Source organism: Brassica rapa, chromosome A05, assembly GCF_000309985.2.
Source record: "Brassica rapa cultivar Chiifu-401-42 chromosome A05, CAAS_Brap_v3.01, whole genome shotgun sequence".
Classification (NCBI taxonomy): domain Eukaryota; kingdom Viridiplantae; phylum Streptophyta; class Magnoliopsida; order Brassicales; family Brassicaceae; genus Brassica; species Brassica rapa.
The window spans coordinates 7,892,160-7,906,743 of record NC_024799.2 but is presented as its reverse complement, the minus strand read 5'-3'; the positions used below and the strand labels follow the sequence as shown (position 1 = coordinate 7,906,743).

General features: G+C 33.5%; 4 protein-coding genes across 7 annotated transcripts; 1 reads left to right on the top strand and 3 right to left on the bottom strand.

Moving 5' to 3' along the window:
• Positions 1-5,545, top strand: LOC103867970. Its single transcript, XM_033292294.1, has one exon. It carries the CDS (start codon positions 361-363, stop codon positions 895-897), a length of 537 nt encoding a protein of 178 aa, XP_033148185.1. The 5' UTR covers positions 1-360; the 3' UTR covers positions 898-5,545.
• A 2,965-nt stretch (positions 5,546-8,510) lies between these two features.
• Positions 8,511-10,019, bottom strand: WRKY25 (probable WRKY transcription factor 25). Its single transcript, NM_001301948.1, is given in 5 exon segments — positions 8,511-8,649; positions 8,740-8,901; positions 8,984-9,468; positions 9,559-9,675; positions 9,801-10,019. Coding segments are annotated over 5 exon segments (1,122 nt in total).
• A 228-nt stretch (positions 10,020-10,247) lies between these two features.
• LOC103867968 (U2 small nuclear ribonucleoprotein B'') lies at positions 10,248-12,051 on the bottom strand. Of its 3 annotated transcripts, none has more exons than XM_009146066.3 (5): positions 11,800-12,051; positions 11,396-11,568; positions 11,157-11,250; positions 10,765-10,838; positions 10,248-10,667 (listed from the first exon to the last, which is right to left on the bottom strand). In XM_009146066.3, the coding sequence occupies exons 1-5, from the start codon at positions 11,870-11,872 to the stop codon at positions 10,395-10,397; spliced, it is 687 nt and encodes a 228-aa protein (XP_009144314.1). In that variant the 5' UTR covers positions 11,873-12,051; the 3' UTR covers positions 10,248-10,394. The 3 variants fall into 3 exon arrangements, with proteins under 3 accessions (XP_009144314.1, XP_009144316.1, XP_033147397.1); XM_009146068.3 differs by having other exon boundaries at positions 11,396-11,533; positions 11,800-12,013; XM_033291506.1 differs by lacking the exon at positions 11,800-12,051 and having other exon boundaries at positions 11,396-11,662.
• Positions 12,052-12,226: 175 nt separating this feature from the next.
• Positions 12,227-14,516, bottom strand: LOC103867967 (RNA-directed DNA methylation 4). Of its 2 annotated transcripts, none has more exons than XM_009146064.3 (10): positions 14,282-14,516; positions 14,092-14,193; positions 13,927-14,007; positions 13,773-13,861; positions 13,603-13,677; positions 13,479-13,520; positions 13,209-13,363; positions 12,949-13,140; positions 12,780-12,856; positions 12,227-12,642 (listed from the first exon to the last, which is right to left on the bottom strand). In XM_009146064.3, exons 2-10 carry the CDS (start codon positions 14,183-14,185, stop codon positions 12,365-12,367), a joined length of 1,083 nt encoding a protein of 360 aa, XP_009144312.1. In that variant the 5' UTR covers positions 14,186-14,193; positions 14,282-14,516; the 3' UTR covers positions 12,227-12,364. The 2 variants fall into 2 exon arrangements, with proteins under 2 accessions (XP_009144312.1, XP_009144313.1); XM_009146065.3 differs by having other exon boundaries at positions 14,092-14,215; positions 14,282-14,471.
• Positions 14,517-14,584: the final 68 nt, after the last annotated feature.

Sequence of the window (14,584 nt, the reverse complement as noted above, 5' to 3'; positions counted from 1 at the left end):
TTTATCTTCCCGCAACCGCCCGCAACCGTAAACGATTGCTGGAACAAGCTTTTGAATTTATGAGGTTCAGAGCGATTTGGAGCGGTTTGGAGCGGTTTGAGCGATTGTTGTAAAACGCCAACAACCGCTACCAACCGCAAAAGCTGCGTTTGCGGGTGGTAGCGGAAAAACCAATCATACCCTTAATGAATCGCTTTTGTTTACTCTAGTCTCTATATATACGTAAGCTCGTCTTCCTCACAAAACAATACACACACAACAACAACAACGACAAAGAACAATTTTAAAAACTTATTCAGTCTTTTTCTCTTTTTAATTTTTGATAAGAAAACTTATAAGATTTTTTAGCAAAAAAAAGATATGGGAAATAGTTTACGGTGCTGTTTAGCTTGTGTACTTCCATGTGGAGCCTTAGATTTGATCCGAATCGTACATCTCAACGGCCACGTCGATGAGATCACTCGTCCAATGACAGCCGGTGAGATTCTTCAGGCGAACCCTAACCATGTCTTAAGCAAACCATGTTCTCAAGGAGTTGTACGTAAGATCTTGATCTTGTCTCCTGAATCTGAGCTTAAGCGTGGGAGCATCTATTTTCTTATACCGGATACTTCCTTGCCGGAGAAGAAGAAAGCAAAGAAGAAAAAGGATGTCCAACGTCGGAGAAAGACTCTTGGAAACGCCAACGACATCAATAGTAATCACATGGTAAGTACTAGTAATAAGGATCTTGATTTGACGTTGTGTGAGAAATATTTGGAAGATGTTATGTTGTCGTCATCCGAGAAGAAATGTTCGGCCGGTAAAGAGAACCGTCACCGTCGAAGACATAGTCGGTCGGCGTCGGTGTCTATGTGGCAGCCTCACCTTGATAGCATCTCTGAGGATTTTAACTAGTGTTTTAATGTTTTCATTCTTCGTTAATTCTGTCTCTATTTTCTTAATTTCTTATTTCTTTTCAGATCCGAAAATAGATTCTTATTAACATTCCCGGAGGGAATATTTTCATTTTTTTTAAATTTATTTTGGTATATCATTAAAAACAAAAAGCTTTTGTAATGTACTAATGTGGACAAGATCTATGTTAAATCGGTAATCTAATTTTTAGTCGTCCGTGGCAATGAGGACAAGATCATATGATCTTTAACTATATGCATATGTAATTGGATCATAGGACAGAATCGAATTGTAATACAATTAAGGATAGAATTCCCAAATACAAAACAAAACTTTTTTTTAAAGTCGAACCAAATAATACGAAAGGTAAAATCGTTTGTGGGTGGGTAAAAAACAATCATTCGTGTGTGGATGAGTAACTAAATAGTTAAATGTCAAGTAATAATGAAACTGAATAGTTAAACTGAAACTGAATCATAGTATTGGACCAACTAGTTAAATTATAAACGAGACTTTCTTTAAACTGTGGTCTTAACTCATTATAATATGAAAATACAGAAGAACTGCATGTTCAACTGTAATGCAACGTATTTAGACCAGTTTGTTTGGTTTTAAAGTTTCGGTGGTTAAATATAAATATTGTTTTGATTACTTATTGATAATAATACGAACTCAAGACGGGAACCAATCATGCAGGTTATCACATGTAGATGTAGTCATGTAGGTGGACCAATCCTAAAGCATTAATTTGAAGCTGATAAACAAACCATATGGTTCAAATAATATAAAATTTTCAATCATATAACGTCCAAGAAAGTTAATACTATTTACTATATATGGACAAATTAATAATGGCCTCAATAATTATGCATGAAGGAACCGATAACAATGGATTAAAAAAAAAAAGAATACTACTTCTCGTGTACCTTTTCCGTTAATTTTCTTTCCCACCAAAAGAAATTGGCAAATTTTTTTACTGAAAATGTAAATGGTTTTGAAAAAAATGTGACTTTCTCCTGAGTATTGATTTAAACCGAAAACAGGCAAATCTTTACCTAATATCTGATACCATTTTTTAAATTTACCTTTAAATGATATTGTTTTCATAAATACATTAAATTTATTATGAAGAAAACAAATCCTAACTCTCTTAAATCATTTATAAATGTTAAGAATATATTTAGAAATGTAAAAACCTAACTCTACCCTCTAAATACTAAAACTTAAACAATAATCATTAAATCCCAAATCCAATGTTAAAATATTTTTGATTAAGTGTATTTTTAAAAAATGGTATCTAACTTAGTGTATTTCAAGCAATTTTTCTTGTATATTTGTATTAAATGTTATAGTTTGGTTTCAGTATATAAGATGATTATTAATGAGATTCTTCGGTTTTATTATTAAGAAAATACATGATAATTTAACTAAAAATCATATTTTTTAAGGGATGGTCCAAGTAAAAAAATGCACATAAAATAAATCATGATTTTTGTTTTAATAGATAAGATCAATTTTCTAAGAATATATTACAATTAAAAAATAATAATTATATATATAACTGACATACATTACTGACTATCATCCATTACAGGTTACTCTAACTAAAATTTAGAGATTTATTTTTTCCAATCAAAGAATTATTATTATTATTATTATTATTGCGAATAAGATCCCGATTCAGAAAGCTAAACCGGTGATACATAATCAACATAGAATACAGCAGAAATAGAACTCTGAACATTATATACAACTTTGTCTACTATTATGTTTTGTGCCTTTAGTATATGTTCCCAATCAAATCAGATTGGACATAATCAACTCTTTTTTTATTTCCCAATCAATGTTTGGATGATTAAAGGTCATACGCCTTCTGATGGTGTTAAACATATTCGAACCAAAACAAACTAATTATTATGGATATTGATCTTTATGATCATTGTGATGGCCTTTCAAAGGTCGTCAAGTTAATGGAGTTGTTCCATAATGTTTTGATCAGTTTAATGAAAATATCACAATTGAAATGCCGACTACTTCTACAAGTGATTAAAAGTGCATGTGATATCTTTTAAATGTTTCAGGATGTTACTAAATGTATAAGAAAAATATGTGTCAAATGAATTATACTTTTAAAGTTTTTTTTTTAAACTGTTATTTTAAAGTTTTAACAGAATAACTAATGGAATCGAGTATTTATGTTTTCCTAGAATCAATGGTTCATCTGAAGATGATTTTTATGTGGGAAATGAAAAAATAATAATTCAAAAATAATAAACACTATATGTAAAACCAAAACCAACCCAAACCAAGAAAGACAAAAGCATTAAGAGAGAGAGAGAAAGAGAGAGAAAGTAGATCTATTTGGATCCGGCGATCGGTCGGCGCGTGAGCGTGCGTGCCGTCGCCGGAACCCATTTTTTTCGTGCAAAACGTTCTTACTTGCTTCTCCTTCGTCTCCTCTCACCTTTCGCCTTGTCTGAACTCTATTTCAGTTCCTATTCTTCGTTGTTGTTCGGTTCTGGAGTAAAGATGCGGTCGCGGGGAGGGCTTCGGCGAGGAAAGTCAGTTTGTCAGATCAAGGTTCGAATCCGGGAGGTGGAGGCTCCTACAGCTCCATCGCCGCCGGCCTTTCTCCGGGAGATGGAGGCTTACTCAGCTCGGTCGCTGCCGGTTGTGTCGCTGGGAAGGGGAGGCTTACACAGCTCTGCCATCGCCGGATTTTGGTTCCGAAGGGTGGAGGCTCTCAAAGATCTGCTCTGTCGGCTTGGTACTCGTACTAGTCTTGGGTCCTTAGTTCCTGTAGTTTCTTTTAGGTAGTTTGGATGTTGTCTATTGTCTTCGGTTTGGTTGTTTGGGTCGGATTGGTTGAGATCTCGCGAGATGATGAAGCTCTTCAATGGCGATGACGATTAATAGAGAAGAAAGCAAAGTCTGTAGGCTCGGGATTCAATCCCGAGTGGGTGAATGGGTGATCCGGATGAGCTCTCGGTGTGTCCGATTGATGCTCTCTGTAGAAGGATCTTAGTTGGTGAAGGTTTGTGCTGCGCTGAGCTCCAATGTGGCGCCGTGTTGATTCAGCGCGTCCGTCGGATGGCGTTTCGGGCTTTGGGCTTTGGTCGGTCTTGATGGTGATGGTATGGGCCTTAGGCCAGTATTGTATTTGTTTCGGTTTTTTCGGTATGGGCCTTCGAACCTTTGTGAGGCTAACGGGCTTTGGCCCTTTTAATATAATTCAATTTGGGAAAAAAAAAAAAACCAACCCAATCATTTACTTTACACTTTTACGCATGCACTTTGCACTTTCTAGTGTTTGCGTTTGCATGGAGGTCATATATGGTAGGTATATTTCCCAAATGAACTAATCGTCAAAGGCAAACAAACTCCTATAGTTTACTTTTGGATGGCACATAAGTCAATCATGAATTATTGGACCCTGCCCTACGCCTCAATGTGATGAGTTCGTCTCTTCTCTGCCTAAATCTATGATTTTTTTCTTATCCATATGAACAAGAAAGTGAGTAGAGAGAGTACGCTTAGGGTTAAACTATTAAGTTATATTTTCATTTTGAGGAGAAAATGTAATGGAGAATGCATTAAGAATGAGAGTGCAATGTGAATGTTATAAAGATGGAGAAGAAGACAGAGGACTCTGTTATTACTTGGGGTGATAAAGGATGACTAAAAGGTTGGTTCCAAGACTTCGGTGAAGTCAGTGGCGGAGCCAGAAATATTTTGTACTGGATCAGAAAAAAATCAAAAGCATAATGTATAAACGACCAAAAAACTACAAATGTATTACTCCAAAAAAAACTACAAATGTACTGGACACTCATAGCTTAAAACTTTTTTTTAAGTTTGTTTATTTTTAATGTTTTTATATTAAACTAACATTAACAATGTTTAAAATTACAAAATATATTTAGTGGTTTACTAATTTTTTGTAATTATAGAAAATAAGATTAAAACTAATATAAATCCAAAGGTTTAAAAATAAAAATATATTAGTTGTAATTAAATTTTGTCTTTAATGTTTTGTAATTATTTTCGTGGGGTCAAATTTATTTTTTTAATGGGATCAATACAAAAATGATACAAATTTTATTTTAAAATTTATTTTTTACAAAAAATAAATGGGGTCAGCTGACCCCCCACCCACTAAGCTGCCTCGGCCCCTGGGTGAGGTCAACTAAAGAAGACACAGAGAAATAGTGAGGTATATGAGCGAAGAGAAGAAAGATGAGCCTATATATTTTTTATTGTTTCTATTTATTGTTTGTTTCTATTTATTTATTGTTTCTATTATTTTTTTTGTAAATGGTTATTGATTACACTACTTGTAAACTTTAACTAGTCTTTGATCCGGATGTCCGTGCGGATAACTTATAATTGTATAAATATATTAATTTTTATATTATCGTAAATATTTTAAAAATATAATTTACATTTTAGTGCTATAAAACTCTGTAATCTTTAAAATATTTTATTTTATTAACTTTATGGAATTTAGTAGCTCAGATATTTGGAATATATTGGATTTAAATAAAGAAAATGTGTGCATTTTTATCAGTATCTTACGATCAAAATTAGGAGTACCTTTAATTACAACATAAAAATAATAACTAAAATATAAATTTATCTAAAATCGATTGCGTAGAGTATCAAAATATGGTAAATTTTTGTTGGTTAGCTTGATTATAGGAAGAAATAATTTTATTTTAATTAAATTAGGAAAATACAATAAATGCTTAAAATTGAAAGGTATAAGATTATAAATAAGTTGTAAGTTTAAGGAATAATTTTTATTTGTTTTTTTATTTTAATAGTATAGATAATATATTACGGATTTATAATTTTTGTAGAAAAATATTAAAGAGTGGGGTGTCACAATGCACAATGTGACGATATCATGAAAAAGTGATTACATTCCACTATTATTGCTTATCAATCTTGAATGTGTAACGTACACAAAAAAATCAAGAAAAAGACAAAACACAAGAAACTAAAGGAGATTATTAGTTACTGAATTCTAATGAATTTTAAAATTTTTGAGATTCAATTGTTATTGGTTCTTAGATTTTAAAAATCTTAATAGAATTCATTGTTATTGGTTTAAGAATTTTCAAAATCCATTCAAATCTCTTATTATTCAAAAGTTTAGCTATTATTGATTCTCTAATTCTAACTAAATCTAGTGTTATTGAGAGATGAATTTTATTCATTTTTATTCATAAAACTCAACTTTCAAAATATCATATGTATCCATGTCATTTTCAAAATCCATGTGATAAAAAACTTGAAAAAAAATAGTTATTCTTACAAAATATATTTTGCACTTTAAATCCAAATTATATGTCCAATACTATAATTTATTACAATTTTATATACTTTTACAGTTTAATAAATAATTATATATATATATATACATTTTTATCATTTTTGAATATATAATTATGTTTATAAATATTAAAATTTTAGCAATAAAATTTTTAAAATAGTTTCAGAAAGCAATTTTGAATTTCAATTTTTTTAAATCGATTTTTTTTTAAAAAAAGTTCGAGTTTGAAAAAAAATAATTCTAAACTAACAAAAATATAAAAACAAAATTCGAAAAATATTAAAAATTTATAAAAAGTTTGAATTTATAAACATATAATTCCAAATTAAGAAAAAAATTTATTTTTTATTGTTTATATATTTATAAAACAATGGGTGAAATAGTTTTTTGCTTTTTTAATGAAACCTCTTTTGATCATTTTCCTCTTTGAGAGCTTTTTTGTGACAAAAAAAACAATTTAAGAGAATTGTCCAATTTTTTATGTGTCACTATTACTATTATTTTTTAACTAGATGTTTTGTCCGCACATGAGGGCATAATCATCTTACAAATAGTTATTATTTTATGTCTTACTAATCCAAAAATTGGCATAATAAAACTCTAATTGGTGAACATGTCAAAAGAAAAAAATTATGGTAAATTCTTTGTTCCTCAAAATTTATACGAGTTATGTTAAAATTTAGTCAAATTATTGAAAGATAGATCCCATTTTTTTCTTCTAAATTCCCCATGGAGGAATAAATTTATAAGAAACAATTTTCCTATGCAATTTTGATAAGGAACAAATTGAACAAAAATTCATATTTTTTTTTTTTCATTTTCTCAAATGAAATTTTATTTTGTATTTTGTTCACTTTTTTTTATTCTTCTAGTGGTCTTAAGTTATAGTGTTTCACAGATTAAACTGGTTTAAAGTAAAAGCAAGAAAATTTGTTTTGAATTCAGTCACAAGTTAAATTTTTATTTATGATTTTAAATAGTTAAATCAAACATCAAATTATTTATATATGTCAAAAAAACGTACTATGTACTTATTATTGTCTTAAGAAAATATCTTTATATAAATATTTTTGTTTGACTAATATTTAATTATAAATTGTTTTATATCTTAATTTTTAACTTTATAATAAAAATTATTGTTTTCAGATAGCAACACAATATATATAAGAATTCTCTTAGTTTTTAAATATATTTTCACAATTTTATTATATTAGTTTATAATTAATTATTTAATATAACATATAAATTTAATATTATTAAAATAAAATTCGTGTTTTATTATATACAAAATTCATTACGGATTTTGTGAAAATTAATAAATACTCAGTTAAAAACTAATAATAAATCAATGAACTATATAAAAGCTTAAAACTTAATAAAATATGACAAATAAGAAAATAAGAATTTTAATATAACATATAGATTTAAATATTATTAAATCAAAATTCATTTTTAATTATATACAAAATTCATTACGAAATTTTTTTAAGAAATTAATAAATTAGCGATTCAGCTAAAAATTATTAATAAATCAATGACTAAGCTAAAACCTAATAAAACATGACAAATAAGCAAAATTGACTAAAATTATGGAAAACATGACAAATAAGCAAAATCAAAATAATTATATATCTAATTACATATTTTATAGTTATAGTATTTAAATTAATAAATTATGGACTCAACTAAAAACTATTAATAAATTAATGACTCAGCTTAAATCTAATTAAAACACATATAAGAAAAATTACCTAAAATCATGGAAATCATGACAAATAAGCTAAATCATTTCATCAATAATAGTATAGATTTGAAAAAAAAAATAAAGAATCATGCTATATGATTTAGGAAAAAAAAGTTATATATTTACTTGACAAAAAGAATGATAGAAAAAGGTAATACAAATTCATGAAAATCTATATTAATCTAAAAAAATATGATCAAATTTCATAAGTCAATCTATATAAATTTCACAATCCACATAATTTGTTTTAAATCAATCAATTCTTAAAATTCACAAATTCTATACAAATTCATGTCTCAATAACATCTCCAAAGTGTTTGAAGTCAGACAAATGAATAGTGAGGTTCTCCGTGGCTAAGAAGATAAAAAATAAATACTAACCACCACTCTGTACAACACAATGTACTCCTTACTTGCTGTGTTACAAATAAACAACTGTAATGAGCACAAAAGATGGCCATAGTAGGTGTTTTACTTTCACCAAATCCTAAAATGTTATTACTAGAGACTTTAAGTCCCAGGAATGTATTGTTTTCATGACCGACGCAGCGAGGTTGGGACGTCGTGATTGTGTCTTCCTTCATAGGTAGTGAGAACCGCTCTCTCATCTTCGGCGGATCTTTCTACTTGCTTCCTCACTCCACAACCTTGGTATGTGCACTTGTAGTAGCTCCTGTCATATATATAAGTTAGAACAAAGACGATTAGTATAACATGAAAACAACTTCTTAAAAGCCAAGAAACTAGTTAAACGATTTATAACCTTGGATTAGTATTTCCCTTGACAACTTTCTGACCATACTTCCTCCATCTAAAGCCATCTAGAAGAACATCAATTTCACTTATTGTTTGAACAACAACTCTTGGTTCTTTCACTCCTCTGCTTACTTCTACAGACATTCCTTCATCTTCACCTTCTCTTTTCCTGTTAATCAAAAAACTCAAATGTCAAAAAAAAATTCTCTCTTAAAAACCTCTTGCTTCCACTAACTAAAAAAACTACTTACAGTCTCTTAATCTCAGGTTGTTCCTCCTCTTCTTCTACCTCACCATACTCAGATCTAAAGCTCTTCTGCTCAAGATCACTGTACTCAAACGAAATCGACGAGTTCTCTGACTGATCATGAGTTTCACTAACAACAGAAGAAGGATTAAACATTCTTCTTGATCCTGATGGTCTCTTGGTGAACTCAGGCTTAGGATGGTTGTGACCTCCTTTGTAGATGATCTCAGTGACCTGTCCATCAGAAGCAGTCTCAACAATCTTCTTGGAAACACAATTGGGATACGTACACTTGAAGTAACTCCTAGGGTTCTCGCTCTTCTTCACTTGTTTCTGACCGTATTTTCTCCAACCATAACCATCATTAGAGTTCCTACCCACCACCATGTATGATGGTACCTTAACCTGGTGATCTGATCCAAACTCACGATGAACCGGATCCTCCTGCTTCTTCTGGATAGCTTGAACAACGTATGTTTCTTGTAAAGCCTGTATAAAGAAAGGGTAAAGGAAACAAGTTTTGGTTTCAGCAAAAGGGAAGTGTAGATGGTCTCAGAAACGGTAAAGGAAAACACATACAGAAGAAGCGTTTGGCGGTTGCGGCTGCGTTTGTAGCTGCCAGGGAAAATCTAAGTGATTGTTTGTTCCATTGAAGCCTTGATATGGAAACGCTCCTGTCGTGGGAGATATCAAACTCTGCAAGTAAACACAAGCCAAATAACTGAACATCACCAGTGAATCATAGTTTTCCGATTGTCATGGATTTCAAAATGGAAAATTGATATACAGATGAAAAGCGATAAGAAAGTTGGAAGCTTTACATGAGAGGAGCTGAGAAGAAGAGGAGAGTCAAGTAACTCTGAAAAGGAGAAACCATGAGAAGCTTGTGATATCGGAAGAGGAGGAGGCTGAGCCGTCTTGAACTTGGGTAAACCCGACCCGGTTCTCTTCGGGTAAAACCCACCAAGAAAGTCTTCGTCTTGTTCGTAGCAGTCAACGCCGGAGGAAGCAAGGAGGTCGGAGAAAGAAGTAGACGACATGGTCTTAACAAAAGGAGACAACTTTCAAACTCACAGGAACAAAAACAAAGTGGGTTTGCTAAAAAAAAGAAACTTTCCTCAGAGAAATGAAATGATCTATGAGAAGAGGATAAAGAAGACAACGGTTGCGTATCGAGCAAGATTCTCTATCTTGTCTTTTTCTGCCTTGCCTAAAACATCATTTTTAATTTAATATTTCTATAAATGGTTGACTTAATGCCAAAGAGATATTCCTCAAATGTGAAACCGCGTATTAAGGGTCTCTGATTAAACCAAACCGGAGTCAATGGAACCAAGACATTAAACCGTCGGTTATACACATTAAGTCTCGTTGTCATCATCTTAAAAGACAAACAAAAACACAAGCATTTCTCTTCATTTCTTGGCGAAAGAGATGAGCATTGGAAACTGGGGAGTGATTTTGAAGTCCTGAAGCCCTTGCATAGCCATGGAAGATTTAGCATCGTCTTCGAACTCCGCAAATGCAATCCCTGGTTTAGCGGCGACCATTCTTATCTCTTTGAATCCCGGATACTGACGGAAGAGAAACTCAAGCATAGCGGTTGTTGTATCGTGCGGAAGATTCTGAATGAAGAGTATGTTGTTTGGTGGCATCGCATCTTGTCCGCTCGGCTTGAACGACGATGGCTGTTTTAAGATGTAAAGATTCAACAACAAAGATCAATATCATTTCCAAATACAATATATTTAGAAAGATGATTATTGTTCTGAAGAAGGCACTTACCGGAGGGGCTCCGTTCTGTGGAGTTGGGGCATTAGCTGTGTTTGGTCGTTGGGTTTCTTCACGCTTTCTTTCAGCTGCAAGTAATCATGTAACAGAAGTTTACCATTGTATCTAACAACTCAAAGACAAAATGCAGAAAGTAAAATCAAAGTTACTGATATGAATCCACTTTTGCTTAAGAAAGAGATTTAAGCTAAGCTTCCTATTAACCATAAACTCTCTTGGAGATTAAGGTTAACTCTTGGTTAATTTCTTATAAGTCAGTAGAAACCCTTATATATAGGTCTTGATTCAACTTATCAAAATACTAGCATATACAGTAAATTATGAAAAAAAACTAACTAATAAAAAAACCATAATCTTAATCTAGGCATAAGTCTGGGATCAGTTACCTTTCTCTTCTTTCTTCCTCTTCTTATCTTTGGGAACGAAAGTTCCCTCCTCTTTAGCAATACAATCTGACTTTTCTTTTGCGAACTGTATGCGCTGCACACAAAAAAAGACCACACATTAGTTTCATACACATGACTGGAAGCAAATAAATAGCCCATACACCCGAAAGAGGCAATCTTTAGTTGTACAAAGAAACAGCTGAAAACACATATAACTAACACAGAGAAGATTTACTGACCATAGGCTTATCGTAGAAAGGGAAGTTCTGCATCTGGCGAACGGCATTAGTAGCAGCAGTGACGTCACTAAAGGCAACCCAAGCTTGGCCACGGAGCTTAGGAGTCTTCAAAGCAACCACATCGAGAATCCTCCCAAACTGTGAGAACAAACAGTAAAGAGATCTCTTCAATTCTGGCAAAACAAAAACCACGTTAGATCTAAACAACACGAGACTGATACTGCCCCCCTCGAGCCAACATATCTTTCTCATAAACTTCGCCGCTAGATTCAATACGATTCTTGAAAACCCTAGGAAGCTAGCAGCTCAAGGCAAACTAAGATACAACACTAAACAATCTCGCCGCTAGATTCAACGAGTATTGAAATCGATTGACGAAATCAGATGGAGAGAAGAGAGTGTACCTTCTTTCTTGATTCTTTCATTGAGATTTTTGATGTAGATTGACTGGTTCGGTGGTATATCGGCCGTTAACATCTTCCACTGAGCTTCACGGCGGCGAAGACGATGACGATACGAGAAACTCTAATGTGATTTTGAAAGAGAGACGCGGAAGCCCTAAGAATTCGCAGAGTTCAAGACCTTTAAACGACGTCGTCTCGCTTGTTGTCTGATTAACTAGTTACATTTGGACCGGTCGAACCGGGAATCGAATAGCCGACTGAAATTTTTATAACATATTTATTTAATAAAATAATAAAGATGATTACATTAAGATTTAAACATTTGTTTTTTTTTATGAATAGCGAGCTCACAGCAACAAAATTAAATATTTTAAGCACTATATGAAGGTCACTTGTTCTTTCTCTTGGTATAAGCACTGTATACGAATGCGAAGAACATGAAAGAAACTCTTTGATCGCTTATACCAAACTCTGGTTAGATTTGTTTTAACAGAAGGTGAACAATTTTGATTCACAGCCTTACACTAATAGTCTTTTATTAGCATCTTCATTTGCTACACGAATCTCACCGGTAAGACCACTTAGCGTCCTCAAACTCCTCATCATCGCTATCCCCATAAACATTCACATCCTCTTCTGCATAACCATCAAAGACCTCCTCATCGTCATCAAGGACCATTCTCACATGTCTTTCTAAACTCCCCTCGTCTTTTGATTCATCAGAGGCTTCACTCTTCTCTTCTTCATCTTCATCTTCCTCATCATCATCTTCTTCTTTTTCTTCTTCTTCAGAGTCCTCTTCAGAGATCTCGTCTGGGTAATCATTCCTTGGATGATCTTCAGCTGAGTCATACAAAGATTTATATAGTTTAGTAGTACTTCTTTCTTGACTTTCGTATCTAGGACACAGAGCACAACCATGGATCAACTATACAAACCACACTGGTCTAAGAAGTTCAACAAGAATGGTAAAAATGTACCGTTTGAATCATCAGAGTCATAGTCTGATTCATCATCAGGTCCATCGTAGAACTCTTCTTCCTCCTCAACTATGACACTAAAATAACCCCAGAACCGAAATTAGCAGCAGGTGACACAAGAGGCAAAAGACAAATAAATGAAAGGAGTTCAGTATGAAAAACTACGCACAGAGGAAACTGGTGCTTAGAACTGTCTTCACTGATATCCATCTCTTCGTTTACAGCGTAGAAATCATAAACATACGCTTCGGTATGGCTGGAATGGATACCAGCTTCAATCTCTTCAGCTGCTGTTGGAATGCATTCTCTAAGGAGAGGCAAGAAACTAGCCAGCATTTTCTGGTCCTCCAAGGATTCAACCCTAGAGCAATAGATATAAAATACTTCAGCCAAAGCTAAACTACAAATGCATATTACAAGAGAACTTACTCTGGTGGTGCATCGCCTGGTCCCATTTCTTCAGCATCAACACGAATAACATCGTAGAAACTACACCTCTCATGAAGTTCTTTATCATGGATGTCTTCCTTGTTTCCCTTCCTGCTCCGCCATATTTGCTCAAACCGAGCATTCTGTGCAGCGGTCTAAACAGAATAGTTGAACTTTTGATTAAATTGATTACACAAGTTTCGAATTAGATAACTTAAAATGAGTAATGAGATCTCCTCCTAAAATGCTAATCTCAAAAAAACATGTTACCTGTTGCTGCTGTACAGCTTTGGTCAAGAGCTGTTCCTTCCTCTGCAGACCCAAAAAACAAAACGAACTTAAAGCTAGCACTCGAGTAGCAGTGAAGAGACATGACCCCTAAAACAATACATACGTTCTCTTTCTTGAAGGCAATTTTTCGATCCTCAAACTTTCCTTTACTGCAACTCTGCTCAACAAGATCAGACTCCTGCAGAACATACAATAACAACAATCAGAACATATTAAAACAAACATGTAAAGGTATATACTTTCAACCAGAAAAAAAAAACAAAGTTCACTCACAAATAAAGAGTGGATGATATCAACAGTGGTTTCAGAGTCCGTGACAGTCTCCAAATGCCGCACTAGCACCTTCTTGGGCTTCACATCCTCTGCCACATGAACAAAATTCAAGATTCCACCGAGTCCAAACCACCTGAGAAGAGGACAAAAGTACCTTTCGTTTCGGAATTGGATAAAGATAGCTTTGAGAAGTCGAGTAAGGGTCGTTTGAAAGGTCTTTCATTTATCTCCAGCCCTAATTGCCACAACATATTCAATTTAGGAGATACATAGATAGCATATGCGTAAAGATCCAAAGAGAGATTCTACTGAAACTTACAGAAAGCATCGAGCGGAGATTGTCCTACTTTACGCTTAACCCTAACAACCACAGGCTTCTCTCCTACCGAAGAGCTTTCCCCCACACCATCCATTGTCAAACCTTCAGGATTCCTCAGCACACTCTGAGTTTTTTGTTTCATTCGCTTCTCAAATCAAGAGCAATTGAGAGAGAGAGAGAAGTCGATTACCTTCGAACCGAGGCCTGCTGAGTTTCCAGAGCCGGAGTCCAAGTCGCCGGGGTCAGGGTTCTGTTCGCCGGAGACGAAGCTGCTGCTTCGAAACCAAGAAAGACTCGCACAGACTAAACCCTAAAATCTAATTAAACCGATAAGTAATATTCGCTTAAGCATTCCGGACCCACCCGATTGGGTTATTTTGGATACCCGAACCGAATGGCGAGTGTCTGGTTGTTCACTTGTTCTGTTCGCTTCGGGTTTTTTTCTCTTCAATTTTTGCTTTTGGAAAAGCTAAAAGGTTTGTGATATTGGGCT